General features: G+C 41.6%; 1 protein-coding gene across 1 annotated transcript in view; it reads left to right on the forward strand.

Moving 5' to 3' along the window:
- Positions 1 to 22,958, forward strand: part of GDA (guanine deaminase) — a gene marked incomplete at both ends in the record, with an annotated part of 101,371 nt that overhangs the window by 60,444 nt on the left and 17,969 nt on the right. Inside the window, 6 exons of the mRNA XM_080709338.1 lie at positions 2,639 to 2,744; positions 8,474 to 8,501; positions 9,279 to 9,386; positions 11,637 to 11,744; positions 14,146 to 14,243; positions 17,331 to 17,398. Coding sequence (XP_080565464.1) covers positions 2,639 to 2,744; positions 8,474 to 8,501; positions 9,279 to 9,386; positions 11,637 to 11,744; positions 14,146 to 14,243; positions 17,331 to 17,398 — 516 coding nt within the window. The remainder of the gene's footprint in view (positions 1 to 2,638; positions 2,745 to 8,473; positions 8,502 to 9,278; positions 9,387 to 11,636; positions 11,745 to 14,145; positions 14,244 to 17,330; positions 17,399 to 22,958) is intronic.

Raw genomic sequence — 22,958 nt, forward strand, 5'->3', positions numbered from 1 at the left:
TTAGCGAAGACAGCCAAGCCGTGTCTGGCTACCGCGTGTACTTGGTGGGCAGTGCTACCTTTTCATTGCTAAAATTTGAACAATGCATTTTTTCAAATAATTGTGTATAACTGCAGGCCTTGACATTTTTTTTTTTCTCGTGGCACTGGGGTTCCTGGAAACCCTTCTACCTCCAGGCTACACTCCCAGACCTATTTTTTAAAATATTTTTTAATTTGGAGACAGGGTCTCCTAAGCCAGTGAGACTGGCTTCGAAACTGCACAATCCTCCTGTCTCTCTCTGCCTCCCAAGCGCGGGGATTACAAGGGTGCACCACCACGCCCAGCCAGGCCTTGACATTTTTATTGTTTAAGTAATTTGATTATTTACTTCTGGTTCCAGAATAATGTTTGTGGATCTGAATTTTTTTTTTTTTTTTTGGTACTGGGAATTGAACTGAGGTGTACCTCCAAGCTACACCTCTAGCGCTACTTAATTTTTTTTCTTTTGTAGGTTTTGCTAAGTTGCTGAGGGTCTTACTAAGTTGCTGAGACTGGCCTCCAACCTGCAATCCTCCTGTCTCAGCCTCTCAAATACTGGATTATAGGTGCCTGCCACCAAGCCCAGTTAGATCTGAATTGTTTGTGTTCATTGTGGGCATGTAGGGGCAAATTTTATATACTCTAGCTATGGCCACAGTTTATTACAATTAGAGTCAACAGGCAGATCCCGGTGACACTCAGGGCGCTGTGCTGGATGCTGGGATCACATTGTATAGGAAACTAGCCTCTGTCCTTCAAGAGCCAGACAGGAGACTTACACAATAGGTTAATCATTTTAGTCACATCTGTGCCTCTGTTACTACATGCCAGGCAATTGTACAAAGCACTCCATATAGGTTAATATAGATTAATGCAGCTGCAAACAGCCCTATGATAGTCTTATAGTAAAGATGATGAGGTTCAGAGAGGCTAAATAATATACCCAAAGTGGCATGGCTAGTAGGCAGAGCTGAGACTGTGATTCTAAAACTTGTACCGAAAGTCGGGTATGATGGCTCACGCTTGTAATCCCAGTGCTTGGGAGGCTGAAACAGAAGGATCGCACAGGTTCAAAGCCAGCCTCAGCTACTTAGTGAGGCTCTCAGCAATTTAGTGAGACCCTGTTTCCAAATAAAGTATAAAATAGGTCTGAGAGTATAGTCCGGAGGTAGAAGAGCTCCTGGGTTCCACCCCAAGCACCACACACACACACACACACACACACACACACACACACTTGTACCAAGCACACCACCTGGCAAGTACAGAAACACTTATGAAACTGACCAAGACGGTTTACACCAAAGGCTTAATAGGTGATGCTGGAAAGATTACAGATGTCAAAGACTGCAAAAAGAACCCAGGACTGGGTCATCTGGTAAGTTTTCACAACAGGAGCTTTTAAACTGGGCTTTGGAAAGGAGATAAAATAGGGAGAGAAGAAAATGTCTCCTAGACAGAGGAAATGAGATTGACAGAGGTGTGTGGAGAGAACGTCAATGGTGGATGGATACAGGAAGCTCGAAACAGAATAGTTTAATGGCGGGGAGGATTCTTTGCATGGTGGGGCAGATGGGACAACCAGGGTGGGGATGGGCTCAAATATGCATCAGGGACTCCAACAGGTTTCATACAGGTGAGGATGCAATAAAAGTGGCGTCCTAAGGGAGATTAATCTAGTGGCCAGGTAAATTGCAGAGAAAAGAGAGAGGCAGAACGACTTTTAAAAAATCTTATGACAGTACAGAGACATTGTAAAGAAAGCAATTAATGTTGCCCATGTCGGTTCAATTTTATGGCTGAAATAAAAATCTTCCATTACCTCTGGTGAGAACGAGGTTCTTTACTACTGAGAGTTACTAGTAGCATAAAGTAAAATCCCCCAAAGATAGTAGCACTGACATGGCTACAGTTAAGAAGAGTAGCGGTGGGGCACCTGAGAACCATATGCCAGACACTTTATGTGCATGATTTTCTGCGTTTCTTATAACCCTGCCCATAGCAGAGGACACCAGGAACATGCACGTCTGCACCTTATATAAATAACACCTGCTATCCTGAGAGTAATCAAAGAGATGAGGTACGAAATCCAAGTCTGTCAAGCTCTGGCACTCATGTTCTTAACACTTAACCATACTATGTTTTTATCTAGAAGAGGACCATATTCTATACAGAGAGACTCAATCCTAGGGATGGTGGTAGAGTAGTTGAGACGAGGGAGATTGTGGGGTGGGGAAGAAGGAAGGAAGGGAGATGTAGTATGTCAAGGAATGTTAGAGGACCTGAGGCTGTCCCCTCCTTTACCATATGATTAAACGAGAACAAAGTGACACTAGTAAAAATATAGACAAGCTGCATAAGCCAAAGGAAAACCTGAGTAAGAAGTACAGAACACCAGTTATTTCTGGACAGCCCAGGAGTGTGGACATGGGGCGAAGGGAAGAAGCTTTACAACTCACTGAATTCGCTGAGGTTTTGTTCTTGTTCATCAGTGCTGTGATGATGTCTAATCCTTTACATTCTCAATTGTGTTTTTCATAATGATTTTAATTTAAAAGAGTTTTTAAATAGCTCTGGAAAAAAAATCCTCCCGATTTCTTTTGTGTGTGCTTTACAGATAAATTTGGGCAGAGGGCATTTGTGGGCAAAGTATGCATGGATTTGAATGACACTGTTCCGGAATACAAGGAGAGCACTGAGGAGTCAGTCAAGGAAACAGAAAGGTAATGTGCTCATGGTCTTGATTTGATTTTGGGGGAGTCTTCATCTCCACTGCTGCAGTTAAGATGGAGAGAGGAGCCTAGATACTGTCAGAATCTGGTTTGGATTCGAATGTAGTGACTCACAGTGTTCTGTCTAATGCAGAGTCCAACAGCAAATACGTTCAAACTCTGATAATTGTTAATGATTTACAAAGAGCTTTTCTCTGAGTTTCTAGCTTGATCCTCATAGAAATCTCCTTGAGGCAGCTATCTTTTATGATAAGGAGACTGACAGAGGCCAAGTGACTATGGACACTTAGACAATATCAGGCAACTTCCCATCCATATAATGAAGTACCAGAGATAAGTAACTAATAAAGGGAAAAGGGTTATGTGGGCTCTGGTTCTGAAGGTTCTGGTACATGATCAAGTTTTTGGGCCTCAGGTAAGACTAAATTAAATCATGGTAGGTGTGTTAGTGGAGCAAGCCATTCACCTTATGAGCCAGGAAGCAGAACAAGAGAGAAGGCTCTTGTAATCCCAGTATTCGGGAGGCTGAGACTGGAGGATCATGGTTCGCAGACAGCCTCAGCTACTTAGGCCCTTCACAACTCAGTGAGACCCTGTTTAAAAATAAAAACACTAAAAAATAGGGCTGGGGGTGTAGCTTGGAGGTACAATGCCCCTGGGTTCTATCCCCATTACTGAGAGAGAGAGAGAGAAAGAGAGAGAGAGAGAGAGAGAGAGAGAGAGAGAGAGAGAGAGAGAGAGAGGAAGAAACTGGTCAGAGTCTCCTGACTCCCATCGTGGCATGCTCACAATGGCCTAAGGACCTTTTACTGAGCCCTACTTCCTAAAGTTTATGCCACCTCCAGTTGCACCACCCCCAGGGCCAAGGCTTTAACACATAACCTTTGGGGGCCTTCATCTGAACCACAGTGGTCACATAGCTTTTAAGTGGCAGAGCCAGGATTTAAAACCAGGGTCTGAGTGGGCATGGTGGTGTGCACTTATAATCCCAGCGCTTGGGAGGCTGAGACAAGAGGATCACACAGGTTCGAAGCCAGCCTCAGCTACTTAGTGAGGTTCTCAGCGACTTAGTGAGACCCTGTTTCCAAATAAAATATAAAATAGATCTGAGGGTATAGCCTAGAGGCAGAAAAGCCTCTGGGTTCCACCCCCAGTGACACACACACACACACACACACACACACACACACACACAGAATCTGTGATTCTAAACTTAGAGTTCTTTCTGCTATGACATGGAACTCACCTCATATTTAATGTAAAAAAAATTAAAACAGGGTGAGGGAGAAAGAAAAAGAAGACCTGCAGGAACACTTACTGTGAAATGTGTATATTTTAAAATGATAAGTGAGGAATCATTTATGGAATAAAATATTATAGCAAAAGTTAGGAAAATGAGTTAGATGAAGAGTAGAGATGGAAAAACTCTCATCTAGAAGACTTTTAAATGACTTTTGAGAGTTCTCATTCAATTACTCGAAAAAAACCTCTTATTCTAAAAAGTCATTTTGCATGACTTTTTAAAATACCTAAGGAAAATGTGCTTCCTTGGTATGAAACATAAAGAAGTACAAAAAGGTACAAAGAAGAAACATGTTCTTCATAATTCAACCATCTAAACTTATTAGTAGCCGGGCGTGGTGGCGCACGCTTGTAATCCCCGCGCTTGGGAGGCGGAGACAGGAGGATCGCGCAGATTGGAAGCCAGCTGCGCTGGCTTAAGAGACCCTGTTTCCAAATTAAAATATAAAAATGGGTCTGGGAGTGTAGCCCGGAGGTAGAAGGGTTTCCAAGAACCCCAGTACCACGCACAAAAAATTAGTATATTTATTTTATATCCTTTTAGTGCTTTTTCAAGGTGGTGAATGCATCTCTCATTACCATTTTGTCCTACCATAGAAAGAATTCATCCATATCTATGCTGAAAAGAGAGTAACATAAGAATGTAGAAGCCGTGTGTGGTGGCACATGCTTGCAATCCTAGCATTCGGGAGGCTGAGCCTGGAGGATGGCGGTTCACAGACAGCCTCAGCTACTTAGTGAGGCCCTTTGCAACTCAGTGAAACCCAGTTTCAAAATAAAGAATAAAAAATTGGGCTGGGGTGTAGCTTGGAGATAGAATGTCTTTGGCTTCCATCCCCAGTACCACCAAAAAAAAAAAAAAAAAAAGAAAAAAAAAAAAAGAATGTAGGGAACTAGAGTATTCCCTCTCCAAAAATGTGGCCTGAAAGGACACCTCATGAGGGTGACATGCAGAGATGTTGGTAGGAAGGCCAGGTCTCCTGTTCCTACCGCCACTTTACATCCACGTGCTCACAGGGGCCTTGCAGTACCACCTACAGTAGAGGTTCTTTTTTTGGTACTGGGGGTAGAGCCCAGGGGCCTTCTACCTCTAGACTATATCCGAGGTGTATTTTTATATTTTTATTTGGAAACAAGGTCTCACTAAGTTGCTGAGAGCCTCACTAAGTAGCTGAGGCTGGCTCTGAACCTGCAATCCTCCTGGCTCAGCCTCCCAAGTATTGGAATTACAAGCGTGCGCCACCACATTTAGCTACAGTAGAGGTTCTGAGAACATTCGATGGTGACACAGAAGGTAAACAGAGATTATGGGAGGGACCAAGGCCTGTTCTACTGCTACAGGTTTGAAGAGGGTTTACCAAAGGTTGTGAACAGTCTTCTTTGAGAGAATCTCCACTTCAAAGAATAGGGTGCCATATGCAAGAGAATCAGAACAGGTAGGTATGTAAAAAGATAATAAAAGCTTTTGTCCACATAAAGACTTACATGTGAAGAATGCTCATGGTCGCATTTTTCATAGAAGCCAGATGTGAAGCAGGTCTCACTGGGCACCTGCATCGGTTGTGGCTTCCGACTCCTTACCCATACCATGTACCAGCAGCAATCCGCTTATTAAGCCCACCGAGACACGGAATTACACAACATGTTACGTGAAGAAAGTCTATTACTCAGAGTAGGATTCATGGCCAGCTGGTCTCCTCAGGCTCTGGAACAACCCAGGATTGGTGAACCCTTGTCCACACACACCCCACCTAAGGGACCCTGAAATCACTCTCCACCGAGGGCTTTATACTGGACTCGGTGGGCAGGACATCTTGTCTAGGAGGCGCAAGAACAGAAGCCAGGCTGATCTGGCCAGTTCCGCCTTATCCAGGATCATTCATTTCCAGCACATTCTTTAGTTACTCTGAGAACTACATGCAAGAAAGGAGGGAAGAGCCCGGCCACCAAGGCTGTCTGAGGACTTGTCCTACACTAAACAGTGGAAATAATAAATATACCCCAACTGGAAATTGGATAAAGTGTGGTATGCAGTGAAGTATTATTCAGCCATAAAAAGATCCTGATATGTACTATAACATAGATAAACTTTAAAAATATTATATGAAAAGAAAGAAACCCAAGGTTACACATCATATGATTCCATCTCTATGAAATATATAGAAAGTACAAATCCATAGAAATAAAAAATTACTTTAGAGGCTGCCCAGGGCTGGAGGCAGGAATGCCTATTAACTGTAAATGGGCCCGAGGGATCTAACTGTTGGGGTAATAAGAATGTTTGAAAGCCATGTTATGATAGTTTCATGGCTCAGTAAATTTACTAGAATTATTGGATATTGCACTTAAACAGGTGAATTTTATGGTATATAAATTATTGTTCAATAAAATAGCTCTTAAAAATAGAAATAAGTCTATGAGGTGGGTGCTTTTGAGTTCACAGCCCTTTAAAATGAGTTAAGTAGAAAGTGATTTGTTTTTTAAGTAAATATACTTTTGAAAGGTTTGCTTTTGAATTCATAAGAAAATGATTTTTTCAAACAAAAACTTGGGTGATATGAAAGAGCATATTATCAGAAATTTCAGCTATGTATGGTTCCCCCTGGGGGCACAGTAGTGTCTGTCTGTCTGTCTGTCTCTCTCTCTCTCTCTCTCTCTCTCCCTCACTCCCTCCCTCCCCCCTTCTCTCTTCTCTCTCTGTTTCCTGCACCCTTCCTCTCACTTTTATTCTTAATCTCACACGGTTGAAGCAAAGGTTTAAAAAAAAGGCTGAGATTTCAACAATGCAGAATTAAAGCTGAAAGATGAATTTATGCACCAAGTCCCTCTTCTCATTTGCCAAAGCCACTGTGTAGGTTTAACTAACTTGATGACGTTGGTGTCATCCTAAAACTTTTTTCATGTCAACACTACTTCTGTGTATCAAATAATATTGTAAAGCCTCCAACAACTTGCTATAGGCAACCTAAAGTAAATATCTTCATAAAATGAAGGGCTCATTTGAAAATTACTCTCTCTTCATCTTTTGTAATAGATCAGGACTTCTATTAGTTTGGATTTGCATTTAAGTATGTATGGCCTGCTCATTAAATTACCTTTAGTTATGGGTCATATTATTGCCATATTGCCATATGGTCTTATGAGTTTTTACGTTTATTTTCATAGGGTGTTGGGAAGTTTTACTGCTGGTACAAGTATTTTTTTCATGTGATCTTTAGCAGCCTTGATGTGATACCTTGAATATTTGACAAGGAATTTTATTGCCTTATATTCAACACCCAAGAGACAGAGGAAAATATCTTTTCAAAAATTTTATTTTAAATCTTTTATACCTTTATTGGTGTACTATAGTTTTACATCATAATAAAGTTCAGAATGATAGGGACATAGGAAAATTGTTTGGATATAAATATTTTCTCAGAAATAACCTATCATGATGCAACTTTTAGAAGGCCACCTTGGTTTCCCTTCCCCGGGCCTCTCTCACTTGAAGCATGTCCCTGTACATGCTCACAGAGGGGAGAAAGTACCGCCTTCTCTCTAGCTGCAGCCACATGCTCAGCTTCTCTGTTGATCCACTTTTGTGGTCATTATAAACCTTAACTCACATTTTATTCCAAACCAAAGAGATGCCAGAAGGTAGAAAACTATATCTAGTAAAATTTTCCAGTCACTGAAGTAGCCATTTCATAGGTTTTATTTCCAGTTGTCACCATCTACTCAGCCAAAACAACTGGTAACTGGTAGGATCACCAACCTTCCCTGACCCTGAGCATTACAACCACCTCTGGACTGTTCTTTTTTTTTTTTTTTTTTTTTTAATGGGGATGGAACCCAGGGGTATTCGACCTCTGAATCATGATCCTCCTGTCTTAGCCTCCCAATGCTGGGATTACAAGCCTACGCCACCATACTGGGCTGTTCCGGCCTGTTCTTTACTCAGGTATCCACCCACTCCTCCCTTAGGACTCTGCCCTTGGAAATAAATGGTGATATTGTGTCAATGAGTATCTCCCACTTTAGGGAAATTAGAAGGAAAGAGCCCCATGGATTCTTCCAGATGCTTCCAGGTGCATAGGACTCCATGGATAATATCCTCAGAGCACAACAGAGTCCCATCTTCTCCACACAGTTTAAGCTGGTAGAGCAGCCTGAGTGCTGTGGGAATTCTCATGAACAGCCTGATGCCGATGACAACAGTACATTGCCTGTGATTTTTATACTCCATCTTTGGCTGCAAGAGAGAAAGCAGAGTAATTACTACTTGTTAATCTTTAATTAGTAGTGGTAAAACATGTACAGCATTAGAAATGTTTACATGGAAATGAGAACATGTAAGGATCATGTTTTGGCCCTTCCAAAAGATTTCTTCGAGAATGCTTAAATTTTCTAAATTTCCATTTGTTGCTTCATTTCAGATTTGTGTTGGAAATGCTCCAAAGGAATGTAAGTAAATGTGTCCAGAGCTTGCATTTCAATTGCCTTTTGTTGGTTGTTGTTAAACTGCTTGATAGATTTTAGTCTGTGTGCATTTGGCTTATTCCCTAAATGAGGAGAATTTTTTAAGAACCTTAAATTACTGTCACAGTGGATCTGTAAACTCAGTGAGGTTGATCAGGCATGTAGAAACTTTTTAAAAATTATTTGGCTGACAAAGGATTTTAAATACTTAAGGTGTACAATAAGATGATTAATATGTATATGTATGATTTAATAATTATTGTAATCCAATTAGTGTGTCCATTATTGCCTGAACTATACAGTGGATTCCAGAACCTGTTCATTTTATAACTGAAGATTTGCTGATTAATATTTTTCTAATATGATTCAGAAATCCTACCTTTGGGTACATAGCCAAAGGAAATGAAATCATTATCTTGAAGAGATACCCCTATGGTCACTACAGCATTATTTATCAAAGCCAGATATGGAAACAACCTGAGTGTCCATGGATGAATGACCTTATAAAAATACCACACACACACACACACACACACACACACACACACAATGGAATATTGTTCAGTAAGAAAAAAGAACATTCAACCATTTGACATGAGCTGTTTCCATGAAACCCAACATGCACTTTCACCATCTCTTAGGATCGAGCCTGCCCTAAAAATGAAGGTGTAAAATCAACTTGCTATGTGATACGCATTTGGGGGTATGCTACATGTTCACAATATCCATATTCTCTTCATCGCTTGTTTTCTGTTATTCTAGTATTCTAGAGTGAGGCCCATAGTCACACCGCGGTTTTCCCTTTCCTGCTCTGAGACTCTGATGGCTGAACTGGGCAGTATCGCTAAGACTCATGACTTGCACATCCAGGTGGGTATTTTTCTTTCATTTGTGCCTCTACTGAGACCAGAAGGATTTCTCAATACTCTATGTCATCATCTCCAGTTCTTCTTCTACTGAGATCTCCTAGGAGTCAAATTGTTATGGGGCAGGAAGTCCCCTAACAGACATCAAATAATCCAGTTCTTTAATTTTGCAGGTAAGAAGCTTGAAGCTCCTTTAACCCTCAGTACTTTCCAGTCAGCCTTCAGGAGACAAAGGCATCTTTATAAGTGACAGCAAGACCAGTGCAGACTGTTGACTTACTCTCTGTAGGACACCTTGACTGCATTTCTTTCTTACTTCTCTTTTATTTGATTCTCAGTGTTCTGTTCCTTCATTCTTGGAGAAACCAGCTCTTATTTGAAAAACAAAAAGAACCTAATTTCCACCTTATGAAAATTACATTTAAAAGCTCTTTTGTTCTGAGTTTCTTAATTTAAAATCAGGAACAAAAAAAGTATACCTTACTTTGTCATTAAGTTGTAGCAGTTTGAGAATAAAACACTCTTAAAATCTTACAGCTTGGTTAAAACTGGGAGCTCCTCTCCCATACCCAGGCTTAATTACATACTGTATTAAAATTTCACTTCTTAAAAGCTGAGTATTTTATAGGAAAGGGCAAATTGGGGCAAATGCAGTATATTGATTCTTTACCATTTCATAGGGTCTTTTTTTTTTTTAAGATCTGTCTTCTTAAGTCCCATTAACTATTTTTGTCTCCTCCTCTTTTTCCTCCTCCTCCTCCTCTTCCTCCTCCTCCTCCTTCTCTGCTGCCTTCTCCTCCTCCTCCTCCTCCTCCTCCTCCTCCTCCTCCTCCTCCTCCTCCTCGTCCTCCTCCTCCTCCTCCTCGTCGCCCTCCTCCTCCTCCTCCTCCTCCTCCTCCTCCTCCTCCTCCTCCTCCTCCTCCTCCTCCTCCTCCTTCTTCTTCTTCTTCTTCTTCTTCTTCTTCTTCTTCTTGTTATTTTGTGGTCTATGATATTTGAATTCTGGAAACCCTTCTTTTTCCAGGCTACACTCCCAGACCTATTTTATACTTTTCTATTTGGAAACAGGGTCTCTTAAGCCAGCACGGCTGGATTCGAACCTGCGCGATCCTCCTGTCTCCTCCTCCCAAGCATGGGGATTACAAGTGTGCGCCACCACGCCCGGCTTCCTAGAGATAAAATTTTAAAAACTTAGATAATGTTTCTAGTTTGGAAGAAACACAGAAAGCCTGTGTTCTTCAGTGAGGAAGGCAACAGAGGTCCGTTTTTGCTGGAGGGCTGTGTATGGCTGAGTGTATTTACTCCCATCCACCAAGAAGACAGGCAGCATCTGACTGCCATTTCTTCTCATCCTATTTCCTCGAATTTCATCAGTGGTCTGAGACTTCCTCAAGGTCACAGCTGGATCTCATTGTCTGGGTGGAACACCTGTTTTAAAATGTTGCTATTTTCCTCTTAATCTAACTATATTCTACCTTATATATAGAGAGAAATGACATTTCTGTTTGCTCACAAGTTATTTCCCACCATCTGTAATAATCACTCATTGGCTGAAGTGATTTTTGTTTCAGAGGAGGGGCTAACACGGTCACTCGTGAGCTTTGTGTCTGCTGAGAAGCAACCTATTTATGCCTTCTTTTTTTTTTTTTTAGGTACTGGGGATGAGACCCAGGGGCATTCTACCTCTGAGCTATACCCCCAGCACTATTTTTTATTTTTTGTTTTGTTTTGAAACAGGGTCTCACTGAGTTGCAAAGGGCCTCACTAAGTCTCAGTCTCCCAAATGCTGGGATTACAAGCATGAGCCACCACGCCCAGCTCATTTCTGCCTTCTACGTATTGAATTTCTATGAGATTTTCAAATATGTGATGCGACTAACATATCCACAGCTAAAAGAATTTTGGAAATCACTCATCTAGCCCAACCTTTTTACTTGAGAGGTGAGAAAAAAAAGAAGCAACTTTCCTAAGACACACAGCCAGGATCAGAACTTGGGTCTGAAACTCAGCTGTCTTTGTTCAGATTCCAGTTTTCTCCTGAGTAGGCATGTCGTCCGTCCTTGTGATGTCCAGCAAACTCACCAACATGGTCCAAACCAAAGGCTCAGGCCATCACGATGTCCAGCAAACTCACGGAATGTATGGTTCCTTATATAAGCAAGTAGAAGCCAGCCATACCATTTTGAGGCAGAGGTATAATTTCTAATATTTTCCAGAAAAAAGCAAGTGAAACTATTTTTTTCTTTTCTTGTAGAGCCACATAAGTGAAAATCGTGATGAACTGGAGGCCGTGAAAAACTTACACCCCAGTTATAAAAACTACACAGATGTCTATGACAAGAACAATCTTCTGACAAATAAGGTAAATCCTTTATCTTGGGATGATCTATGTGAAAGAGGCACATTTACCTGAATTCTAAAATCTCAGTAGTAATCTTCAGGCTTCTGTGATGTGTACATGTACCAAACTAGATGAAAACCCAGTCTGTGTGTAGTTAATATGGGCCTGAAGTTTTCACGCCAGTCAAGAAGCCTGAAGTCTCCATTTGAAGGTGGCCAGGTCATTTGGTCCAAGCACATTTTGAGAGTGCCCTTGGCATGTAAGTATGCCTGCCTTTGGGTCAGCAGGTGCATCTCTAAGGAGCCATTGTATAAGGGATATGAAGAGGGATGATAATTACATATGAATGTTTAAAAATGACTATCAGTGAGGCATTGGTTAAATTATAGAACGTGTATAATTAGAGTATTATTTATTTATTTATTTATTTTTGGTGGTACTGGGGGTGGAACCCAGAGGCTTTCTACTTGCGGGCTATACTCCCAGGCCCATTTTAAAAAATATTTTATTTAGAAACAGGGTCTCACTAGGTTGCTGAGAGCCTCACTAAGTAGCTGAGGCTGGCTTCGAACCTGCGTGATCCTCCTGTCTCAGCCTCCCAAGCACGGGGATTACAAGCATGCACCACCACGCCCGGCTTAGAGTATTATTTAACATCCACAAAGAATGTAGTGTACAGGCTTACAAGAAAGAAAGTACCATTGAATGTATCAGTGTATTTGATTTGGAGGTACATTCTCACTTAGAGAAAACTAGCTGGAAGGTACACATTAAATGTTAAAAATGACTCTTCCTGAGGGGAAAGGCAGAAGGACTTTCCACTTTTTCTTTCTTTTTTTTTTATGGTGGTACTGGCGTTCCTGGAAGCCCGTCTATCTCCGGGCTACACTCCCAGACCTATTTTATTTTTGGAAACAGGGTCTCCTAAGCCAGCGCGGCTGGCTTCGAACCTGTGCAATCCTCCTGTCTCTGCCTCCCAAGCGCGGGGATTACAAGCGTGCGCCACCATGCCCGGCCCACTTTTTATTTCTAAACACTGAGATTTTAATAATGAGTAGATAGCTGGGCATTGTGGCACTTGTATGTAATCCCTTTGCTTGAGAGGCTGAGATTGGAGAATGGCTGGTTTGAGGCCAGCCTTGCTTAGCAATGTAAAGAGATTTTTGTGTTTTAAGCTGGTAAGGCAGCTTAAAACACAAAATAAAGAGCTGGGGGTTGCTCAGAGGTAGAATGCCATTGGATTCAATCCCCAGTACCTCCCCTCCCACAAATGAGTATGTATTACTTTTGTAATTGATAAAAAATTATTATGAGTGATAAGAGATTTTATTACCGTAATATACCCTTTGACCTTGGCCTTCAGTGCAGTGTGCAATCTGCGGGGAGAGTTCACCGGCAGCAGTTTCTTAGTGACTATGTAGATGGAGATATGAGTGTAGCTGATTCAAAAGGTTAACACTGCATAAATCATGTAAATGCTGCATCAGAATTTCACCCTCTTTTACATGTATTTCCATGTGATTAGTAACTTAACCTTCAATTTGCATGTTAAGTTTATTTGCACAGAGGTTGAAAAAGTTTTATTTTGATAATAATTCTGTGGCCACTGAACCATGCCTCCCAAAGGAGAAAGCTATTTAGATATAGGTTTTGTACTGAAGGGAAAATGAATTTTGAAAGATTAAAGTCTCACTCAAGACAACCCACAAATGTTACCAAGACTGAAAATTTAGAGAGATCTCATACTTGTGCAGTGCCTGCTTTCTTAGATCCAATCTGCCTTCTGAATTAATGCTTATAAGATAGTATATTTCCTAATTTTTATGAAAAGGTACAGATAGGTAAGATAAAGTTCATTTGGTTGTGTCAAGGCCATTGCCGCCTATATGAAAACTAGGAGCAGAAATAAAAAATAATTTTTTGCAGGATCACTTTTATAGCTTCTCTGTACTAAGAAATTATACAGAACTAAAGGTTACTTCTAGAAAGCTCTCTGTACTGAGAAGTTTCTAGAAGTAAAAGTTTCTTCCAGAAAGTTTTGATGAGCATAGGAATAAGCACAGCCTTACTGGTAGCTCACCACATAGGTTTAGAAAAAAGTAACTTGGCAGTTTTCTAGAGTAGTGATGACAGAACCATAACTCTTCCAACTGAGCCTCATTACTTTATAGATCAACCAACAGAAACACAAGCAAGATAGAAAAATGTGCTAAGACTTTTGTAATATAATGCTTCTGAAGGCCTTTTATGAGGTATAAGATTTATACCGAGTGGCATTATACAGATAACCACAGTTGTTCTTGAAAAGATGGTAACAGCCAAGTCATAGCTTCTGTCTCTCCCTATAATATCTTACTGCAAATGAGTACTACTGTGAGCATTTTCTAGCAATAAACTCCACGCAAAACACTCTTCTCTCCAGACAGTGATGGCACATGGCTGCTACCTTTCTGCAGAAGAACTTAAGGTATTCCATGAACGAGGAGCATCCATCTCTCATTGTCCCAATTCCAATTTATCGTAAGTAGGCAATAATTGTTTGCTACGTTATGACTGTTGGTTGCAGATGGGTGGCCTAATACCTTTGTTTTCTCAGTCATTCCTTCCTCTGAGGTCTGGAACAGGAGGTAGTTACATGGATGGAGGGGAAAGTAGCATATAAAAGAGGACATTTTTGTAGGTTGTGCATTTGAAGACACACCCATCTCTTAATATTTCTGAATTTGCACCAAAAAAAGACAGTAGGAAATATAGCTGAAAGAGTTTTAAGCTAGTGTCACTCAGGGTTTACATCCAGGGAATGAAAGAACATATGTGCCAGCCAGTGTTCAGGGAGGCAGAACTGACTCCTCTTCGTGCTCTGGGCTAGAAGGAAGGGCAGTGCTGGCTGTAGCCAACCCCCTAAGTGTGGATCATGCTGCTGGATCTGACAGGATGCCAGCTCGCACAGGGCAGCTCCAGAGGGACCTTGTCCCGTGGCAATTCCCCAGAACTTAAAGCTTTGTTTGTAACATGTTCTTATCCCTCTGAAAGGTTATAGATTCCTAAGTGAGTCAAATGAAAGTTATGGTTTTGACTCCAGAAAAAAGTTCATAGACATAACCATGGAATTTTTATATTCCATGATGGTGGCCCATGGATGCTAGTTTAGTAAATACAAGATAGTAAGACAGAAAAAGGAAGAAGTCAGTGAGGGATGTATCAGCAATAAGGTTATAATTTTGGGCTTCTGAAATTTAATCCTTCTAGAAAACTCTCAGAGAAAGTATGAAAAGCAGACCCCAAAGTTGTCTTCCCTGAGGAGTGAGGGAGCTTCGGAGTTATAAATGCTCACCAGTGACTGGTGGTGGGCTGCTGTTGCCGGCGGAGAAGCATTAATTCCTGGGACTTCAGGCCTTCCCCAAACAAGGGGCAGTGGGGCTCTATCAGTGGACTACAGCCCCCTGGTAAATGGCTGCAGGTGTTAGGGGTTGGACGTCTGGGAACTTTGTGTGTGTCCCCAGCACTATGCAGAGGGCACCTGGAGCCTCAGGACATATTTCTGGAGTGTTTGGAGAAGCTCCGGAGGCTCTGAGTTTTCAGATATAAAGTAGTTGCACATAACAGGGAATTTTGCCTAAGTGACCTTGATTATGGTCTAGTGATCTCATATAAGAAGAATTTAATATCCCTTGGATGAGTTGCACAACGTCCTCCAAATTAAAACATGACCTGGGGATATAAGTTGAAAGTAAAATGGCTCAGGGTTCAATCCCTAGTATCACTCTTTCACACATGCACGCACACACGCACACACGCACGCACACACGCACGCACCATGACCCAGCTTTGCAAATTGAATTTGAATTTAAATTTCTTAAGGACACATTTCTGTTTAACTGTTTAACTCAACAACTCTGGGAGAGTTATTACACATGGGGAAATTATGGTTATATGCGCTTTGAGCAGACCACTTTGACCTTTGCATCTTCTTAAATGTCTAAGAATAAACTTTAGTTTCCTTCCTTCCTTCCTTCCTTCCTTCCTTCCTTCCTTCCTTCCTTTCTTTCTTTCTCTTTCTTTCTCCTTCCTTCCTTCCTTCCTTCTCTATCTCTCTTTTTCTTTCTTTATTTTTGTGGTACTGAGGATGGAACCCAGGGGCATTCTACTTCTGAGTGACACCCCCCAAGACTATTTTTTTTCTTTATTTTGAAACAGGATCTCACTGAGTTGCAAAGGGCCTCACTAAGTAGCTGAGGCTCTCTGAGAACTGCGATCCTCCTATCTCAGCTTTCCAAATGCTGGGATTACAAGTGTGCACCACCACGCCTGGCTCTTTTTGTTGTTGTTGTTTTTAGAAAGTCAGCACTTCTATTAAGCTCAGGGTCATGGAGTCTGGAATTTAGCCCAGGAACCATCTCCCCTAGTCACTACTATCCTCAGGCAGCATCTGAAGACACAGCAGCCTGCATCCCCTTTCTGACTGTACCCTTCTGTCTTTGACCATGCACGAGCAGAGAAGGAAAGGGGTGACACGTTCTTACTCATCATAAGAGTTGTGTCTGACCCTCTGTAACAAAAGACAGATCAACAAAAGAAAAGTCTAGCAAATTTATTTAACCAAGGTTTTATGTGCACAGAAGCCTTCAGAATAAAGACCAAAAGACACAGAGATCTCTCCCTATTTTTTTTTTTTTTTTTTTTTTTTTTGGTGGTACTGGGGTTCCTGGAAGCCCTTCTACCTCCAGGCTACACTCCCAGACCTATTTTTACATTTTTATTTGGAAACAGGGTCTCTTAAGCCAGCGCGCGGCTGGCTTCGAACCTGCGCGATCCTCCTGTCTCTGCCTCCCAAGCGCGGGGATTACAAGCGTGCGCCACCACGCCTGGCTCCCAGACCTATTTTTTATCTTTTTATTTGGAAACAGGGTCTCTTAAGCCAGTGCAGCTGGCTTCAAACTTGCGCGATCCTCCTGTCTCTGCCTCCCAAGCGCGGGGATTACAAGCCTGCGCCTCCAATGCCTGGCTGATCTCTCCCTATTTTTATGTTTTGATTTGATGAAGCTGGGTGTGGTGGTGCACGCTTGTAATCCCAGCATTTGGTTGGGAGGCTGAGACGGGAAGACTGCGGTTTCCTGACAGCAGTAAGTGATTCCTTACTTTCCCTTGGGCTCCTGCTGCTTTATCGTCTTCTGAGATGGCCTCACATCAAGGACTAAGCTCTTTCTGATCCTCAGCACCTGGGTGGTCTGATTTGACTCTGTGTTTTTTGTTTTGTTTTTGTTTTGTTTTGAGATACTGGGGATGGAACCCAGAGACACTCTATCTCCAACCTACACCCCAGCCCTATTTTTTATTTTTTAATTTGAAACAGGGTCTACCTGAGTTGCAAAGGGCCTAAGTAGATGTGGCTGGCCATGGACCCACGATCCTCCTGTCTCAGCCTCCCAAGTACTGGGATTACAAGTGTGCACTCCCACACCTGCCTCGACTCTGTGTTTGTTCGGCACTAGAGCCATAGGAGGGGAAACGCAATTCCGTTAATATCACCACCAGTGGAATTTCTTTCTATGTTCTTCTGTTGGGAGCACATGGCTCTGCTTGTTCTGACACCTCCTCTCTCCACAGGCTCAGCAGTGGCTTTCTAAATGTGCTGGAAGTCCTGAATCATGAAGTGAAGATAGGGCTGGGGACAGGTCAGTAGTTCATCACATGGAGCTGTGGCCGTGGCCACTGAGTCACTTGACATGATTAATTTGCAGGTAACAGATGTATGTGTAAGAAACATTGTCTGATAGTGATGTCTTAGTAACAAGTATCCAACCAAATAGTAAGAACACGTATGTAAAAGAGGTTTTGATGATGCCAAGCCCTGAATGCTACCATCTCGCTTGTGGTTAGAGATGAAGCCAGAAATGATCATTCCTTCAAAAGTGTTCTAAAGGTTCCTTTTAAAAAAAGTCATTGAACTTTTTCTTTCTTTCTTTTAGACCTACTGGCTAGGTTTTAATAGTTTGGATTTGCATGGTTTTTACTTTTCAAAAACTTTGTTATTGCAAATACTGTCCTGAAAGAACATTTTTTTGACCTTGCCACTGTGAGCACAAATCCAGTTCCTGCCAGCACTGAGAATTCTGAGATGTGAGAAAAAAACAGCTTTGCTTCTGAGCGATGTTTGGCCCAATGTGATGCCTGTTTCCCACAGGCAGGCCGGCCGTTCCCAGGCCAAAGGGCCTGCTAGGCAGCCAAGGAGTGAAGATACTCTCTCTCTTCACAATGCATTTAAAAATTAGTCCGCATGGTAAACTCACTATGTTTACCTATAAAAACAAAACAAAACAAAACAAAACAAAAAAATTAGCCCGGTGTGGTGGCACATGCTTGTAATCCCATTTGGGAGGCTGAGATGGGAGGCTCCTGGTTCATAGACAGCCTCAGCTGCTTAGTGAGGCCCTCTGCAATTTAGTAAGACCTTGTTTCAAAATAAAGAATACAAAATAGGGCAGGGGGTGTAGCTCAGAGATTGAAGGCTCCTGGATTACATCCTCAGATCCACCAAAAAAAAAAGTTCAAAATTCTAATTATTCTAATTTAAGACTTAAATCACTGAAATTGTGGTGATATCTGGATGGAGTCACAGATGTTATGGCAGAAAACTAGAGACTTTACTTTCGCAGGAAAGCTTTCATGGTTAAGTAAAAAATAGTCAAAAGTTTGTGTTACACTCTATATTCAGCTAATAAAAATAATTTAGCAGACATATAAAAAATTAGGCAGGTATTGCTTTTAGATTTCCTAATCACGGGATGACTGAAGTTCATCGCATGATTCCCCAGTGGCTTGACTTTGGCTTGTAGAGCTATGGCCTAAACAGTGTAAAGAAATCTGTTCCTACCACTTATTACTTGTAAGAACTTCATTAATCTCCTAAAGATGAATTTGCTCATTTCTACAACAGTAATCATAACAACAGTTATAATAACACCGGTTTATATTATAAGCTTGTTTTGACAATTAAGTTAAAAAACAACAACACATGCAAAATGGTGGGCACAGGGCCTGGCCTATAGCACTGGCCAGTCAAGGCACTGGTGTTAAAAGGAAGGACAAGGCTGGCTCATCAACCGAATGTTATTAACTTGGAGCGTGCACTTTCATCTTTACAGTCTCTGTTGCAGTAGCCACCCTGTGCTCTACTGCTTTCTGGACATGCTCTTTTTATGTATCAATTTGCCCTTCACTTATGAACTTTAGAAGATATTCAGCCATGTGTTATTGATAGAGAGAAGGCTCAAGAGCAGCCCCTTTACCCTGTCTGCAAAAATTGTGGGCAGGTCTTGACTTGCTCAAGATTAGCTGGAAGAAGCCCATGTCAAGCTTATAAAAAAAAAATATTGAAAAGCCATGGGAAGTGGTATCAGGAAGAAAAAGCATCTGAGCAACATCTAAAAACGATCTACTGCAGGATTAGGAAGAAGGCTTCTGAATATCTCCATCAGCCTTGGAGGAGATGCAACACTATGAAAGGACCACAGGTTGTGGTGGCGATAAAACAGTTTAAAGTCAGCTGGGCGTGGCGGCGCACACTCGTCATCCCAGCATTAGGGAGGCTGAGACAGGAGGATCGCGGTTTGCGGCCAGCCTCAGCCACTTAGTGAGGCCCTTTGCAACTCAGTGAGACCCAGTTTCAAAATAAAGAATAAAAAATAGGTCTGGGGGTGCAGCTCGGAGGGTGCAGCTCGGAGGTAGAATGCCCCTGGGTTCCATCCCCAGTACCTAAAAAAAAAAATATATATATATATATATATATATATATATATATATATATATATGAAGTCAAAGAAGAAAATTGGAAAAATTTTTAAATAAAAGCATGTAGACTGAGGGATAGTACAACCACTTTGTAGAACTGACATTAGTTTCCTATAAAGTTAAACATATGTCTACATATGCCCTAGTAATTGTCTACATATGACTTAGCAATTTTGCTCTTGGATATTTACTCTAGAGAAATATGTTTGCAAAATAGGAATATAGGAATCATTATATCAGCTTTCTTCATAATAGCTCCCAAATGGAAACAATCCAAACATCTGCCAAGAGGAAGATAGATAATATATATATATATATATATATATATATATATATAGTAGCAGTTGAATAAATAACAAACTACTGATATATGTGAAACATGAATCAGTTTCACAAATATTTGTTAGCAGAAAATGGTAGCACACACTTGTAATCCTAGTACTTAGGAGGCAGAGATAGGATGATCACAGGTTTGAGGCCAGCCTCAGCAATTTGGTGAGACTATCAGCAACCTGGGAACACCTTATTTCAAAATAAAAAATAAGAGCCGGGTGTGGTGGTGCACAAATCCCAGCATTTGGGAGGCTGAGACAGGAGGATCATGGTTCGCCGACAGCCTCAGCTACTAGTGAGGCCCTTTGCAACTCATTGAGACCCGGTTTCAAAATAAAGAATAAAAAATTGGGCAGGGAGTGAGGCTCAGAGGTAGAATGCCCCTGGGTTCCATCTTCAGTACTGCAAAAATAAAATAAAATTAAATTAAATTAAATTAAAAAACAGGGAGTGTAGCTTAGAAGTAGAATACCCCTGGGTTCAATCCCCGGTATCACACACTGTGAATGTTTCTTTCATTAAGCGAAAAAAAATGTACAAGCAAGCACATGGCATGATTCCATATGTATGAGCCCCAGACCAATAGAGCTAACTGATCTGATGGCAATCACAATGGCATTGTCAAGGGCTGGGGTGATGCTCAGGGGCGCAGCTGAACAGGCCTGAGGGGACTTGCTGGAGTGAGGCAAACGGTTACTCTCTCTTTTTTTGAAGGTCTGTGTAATAGATTATATTCGTTGAACTGAATATCTTAGTTCTATGTTTTTTAATTTATTTTTATTTATATTTATTTATACTTATTATTTTTTATTTTTTCCGGGTTTGGAGATGGAACCCAGGGGCATTTGACCTCCAAGTTACACCCCCAGCCCTATATTTTCCTTTATTTTTTGAAACGGTCTCACTAAATTGCGGAGGGCCTCACTAAGTAGCTGAAGCTGTTCATGAACCGCAATCCTCCAGGCTCAGCCTCCGGAATGCTGGGATTACAAGCGTGCGCCACCACGCCCAGCTATTTTTCTCTATGTTTTTATTTTTGTTTTTGTTTGTGCAGTACTGGGGATGGAACCCAGGGCCATTCTACCTTCAAGCCTCACTCCCAGCCCTATTTTTTATTCTTTATTTTGAAACAGGGTCTCACTGAGTTGCAAGGGGCCTCATTAAGTAGCTGAGGCTGACCCTGAACCGGGATCCTCTGGTCTCAGCCTCCCAAATGTTGGGATTACAAGCGTGAGCCACCATGTTCAGCTATGTTTTTTTTTTTTTTTATTATCTTAATTACACCTCAGTGAAAACAAAAACAAACCATCCAGGAATAGAATTATTGTTGACGAAAATTAAATCAATAATGCGGAGGATAAAACTAACCAAAGGTCCTAAGAGGGTGTTAGATGGTGATCCATGGTGGGGGCAGAAAACCAAGCACCCACGCAGGGCCATTTCTAGCTGGAGCACCTGATGATGTAACAAGCAATACTCCAAGCTTTGAAAGATACTTTTTTCTCCCCCTGAGTTTAAGAAAGAACCACATGCCTATAATGTCAGGATTTGGGAGCCTGAGACAAGAAGTAGTGAGAGAGACCCTGTTTCAAAATAAAAGTATGGGGGTGTAGCTCAGAGAACGCCCCTGAGTTCAATCCCCAGAACCAGAGGAAGGAAGGAAGGAAAGAAGGAAGGAAGGAAGGAAGGAAGGGAGGGAGGGAGGGAGGGAGGGAGGGAGGGAGGAAGGAAGGAAGGAAGGAAGGAAGGAAGGAAGGAAGGAAGGAAGGAAGGAAGGAAGGAAACTGCATTGAAAGTGTTTACCCAGCCAGGCGTGGTGGCGCACACTTGTAATCCCAGCATTCGGGAGGCTGAGACAGGAGGATCGCCGTTCGTGGACAGCCTCAGCTACTTAGTGAGGCCCTCTGCAACTCAGTGAGACCCTGTTTCAAAATAAAGAATTAAAAATTGGGCAGGGTATGTAGCTCGGAGGTCAAATGCCTCTGGGTTCCATCCCCAGACCCGAAAAAAAAAAAAAAAAAAAAAAAAGAAAAGAAAAGAAAAAAGGTCCCTAAAACATTCACGTAGAGAAAAAAGTTCAGAAGTTCAGGTATCAACAAAACAATTAACGGCCGGGCATGGTGGCACTTGCTTGTAATCCCAACAGTAGGGAGGCCAAGACCTGAGGATCGCGTTTCACAGACAGCGTCAGCTACTTAGCAAAGCCCTTCGCAATGCAGTGAGACCCTGTTTCAAAAATCAAAAAATCTAAAATATGACTGGGGGTGTAGCTCGGAGGCACGATGCCCCTGGGTTCTTTCCCCAGTACCACAAACAACAACAATTAAAACATGGTGTTTGTTCAGATGTGGAGAAAGAGTTCAGAGGCACAGCAGTTATTAGTTAACAAATATCCTAAGCAGCCAAATTATACTTCATGTGTGAAGAAAATATATTCTCAGCTCTACAAAGGCTTGTAAAATATTCTCCCTGTGAAACTCTTGAAAATTATTTGAAAATCTCTATCCTGTCATCAGTGGCAAGCAAAATGAAGGGCCCTTATAAAGGAAGTCGTGGCACGTGCCTTAGAATGTCACGGAAAGCTGTCACCAGTTAAAATATTTTAGAAAGTTGGAAATAAGTTTAAAAAACAAAAGTCAGTGCCAAAAATATATCTTAATATAAATGGTGTTAAAATAATATCTTTTAAAAACAATCAGGATGGCAACATGAATCAGGAAGAGAACCTGAATACATGATACTTATTCTTGAAACTGTATCAGGTTTTGAGCTTTGATTTTATTTATATTTTATGATAAACATTTATTTGTATCTTTTTTTGTTTTGCAGTACTGGGGATGGAACCCAGGGGCATTCTACCTCTGGGCTATAACCCCAGCCCTATTTTTTATTGTTTACTTTGAAACAGGGTCTCACTGAGTTGCAGAGGGCCTCACTAAGTAGCTGAGGCTGTCCTCAAACTACGATCCTCCTATCTCAGCCTCCCAAATGCTGGGATTACCAGCATGCGCCACCATGCCCGGCTTGTATTATTTTTTTTATATTGGTGGTATTGGGGTTCCTGGAAGTCTTTCTACCTCCGGCTACACTCCCAGACCTATTTTATATTTT

This window comes from Muscardinus avellanarius, assembly GCF_963383645.1.
Source record: "Muscardinus avellanarius genome assembly, chromosome: 13".
In the NCBI taxonomy this organism is placed as follows: domain Eukaryota; kingdom Metazoa; phylum Chordata; class Mammalia; order Rodentia; family Gliridae; genus Muscardinus; species Muscardinus avellanarius.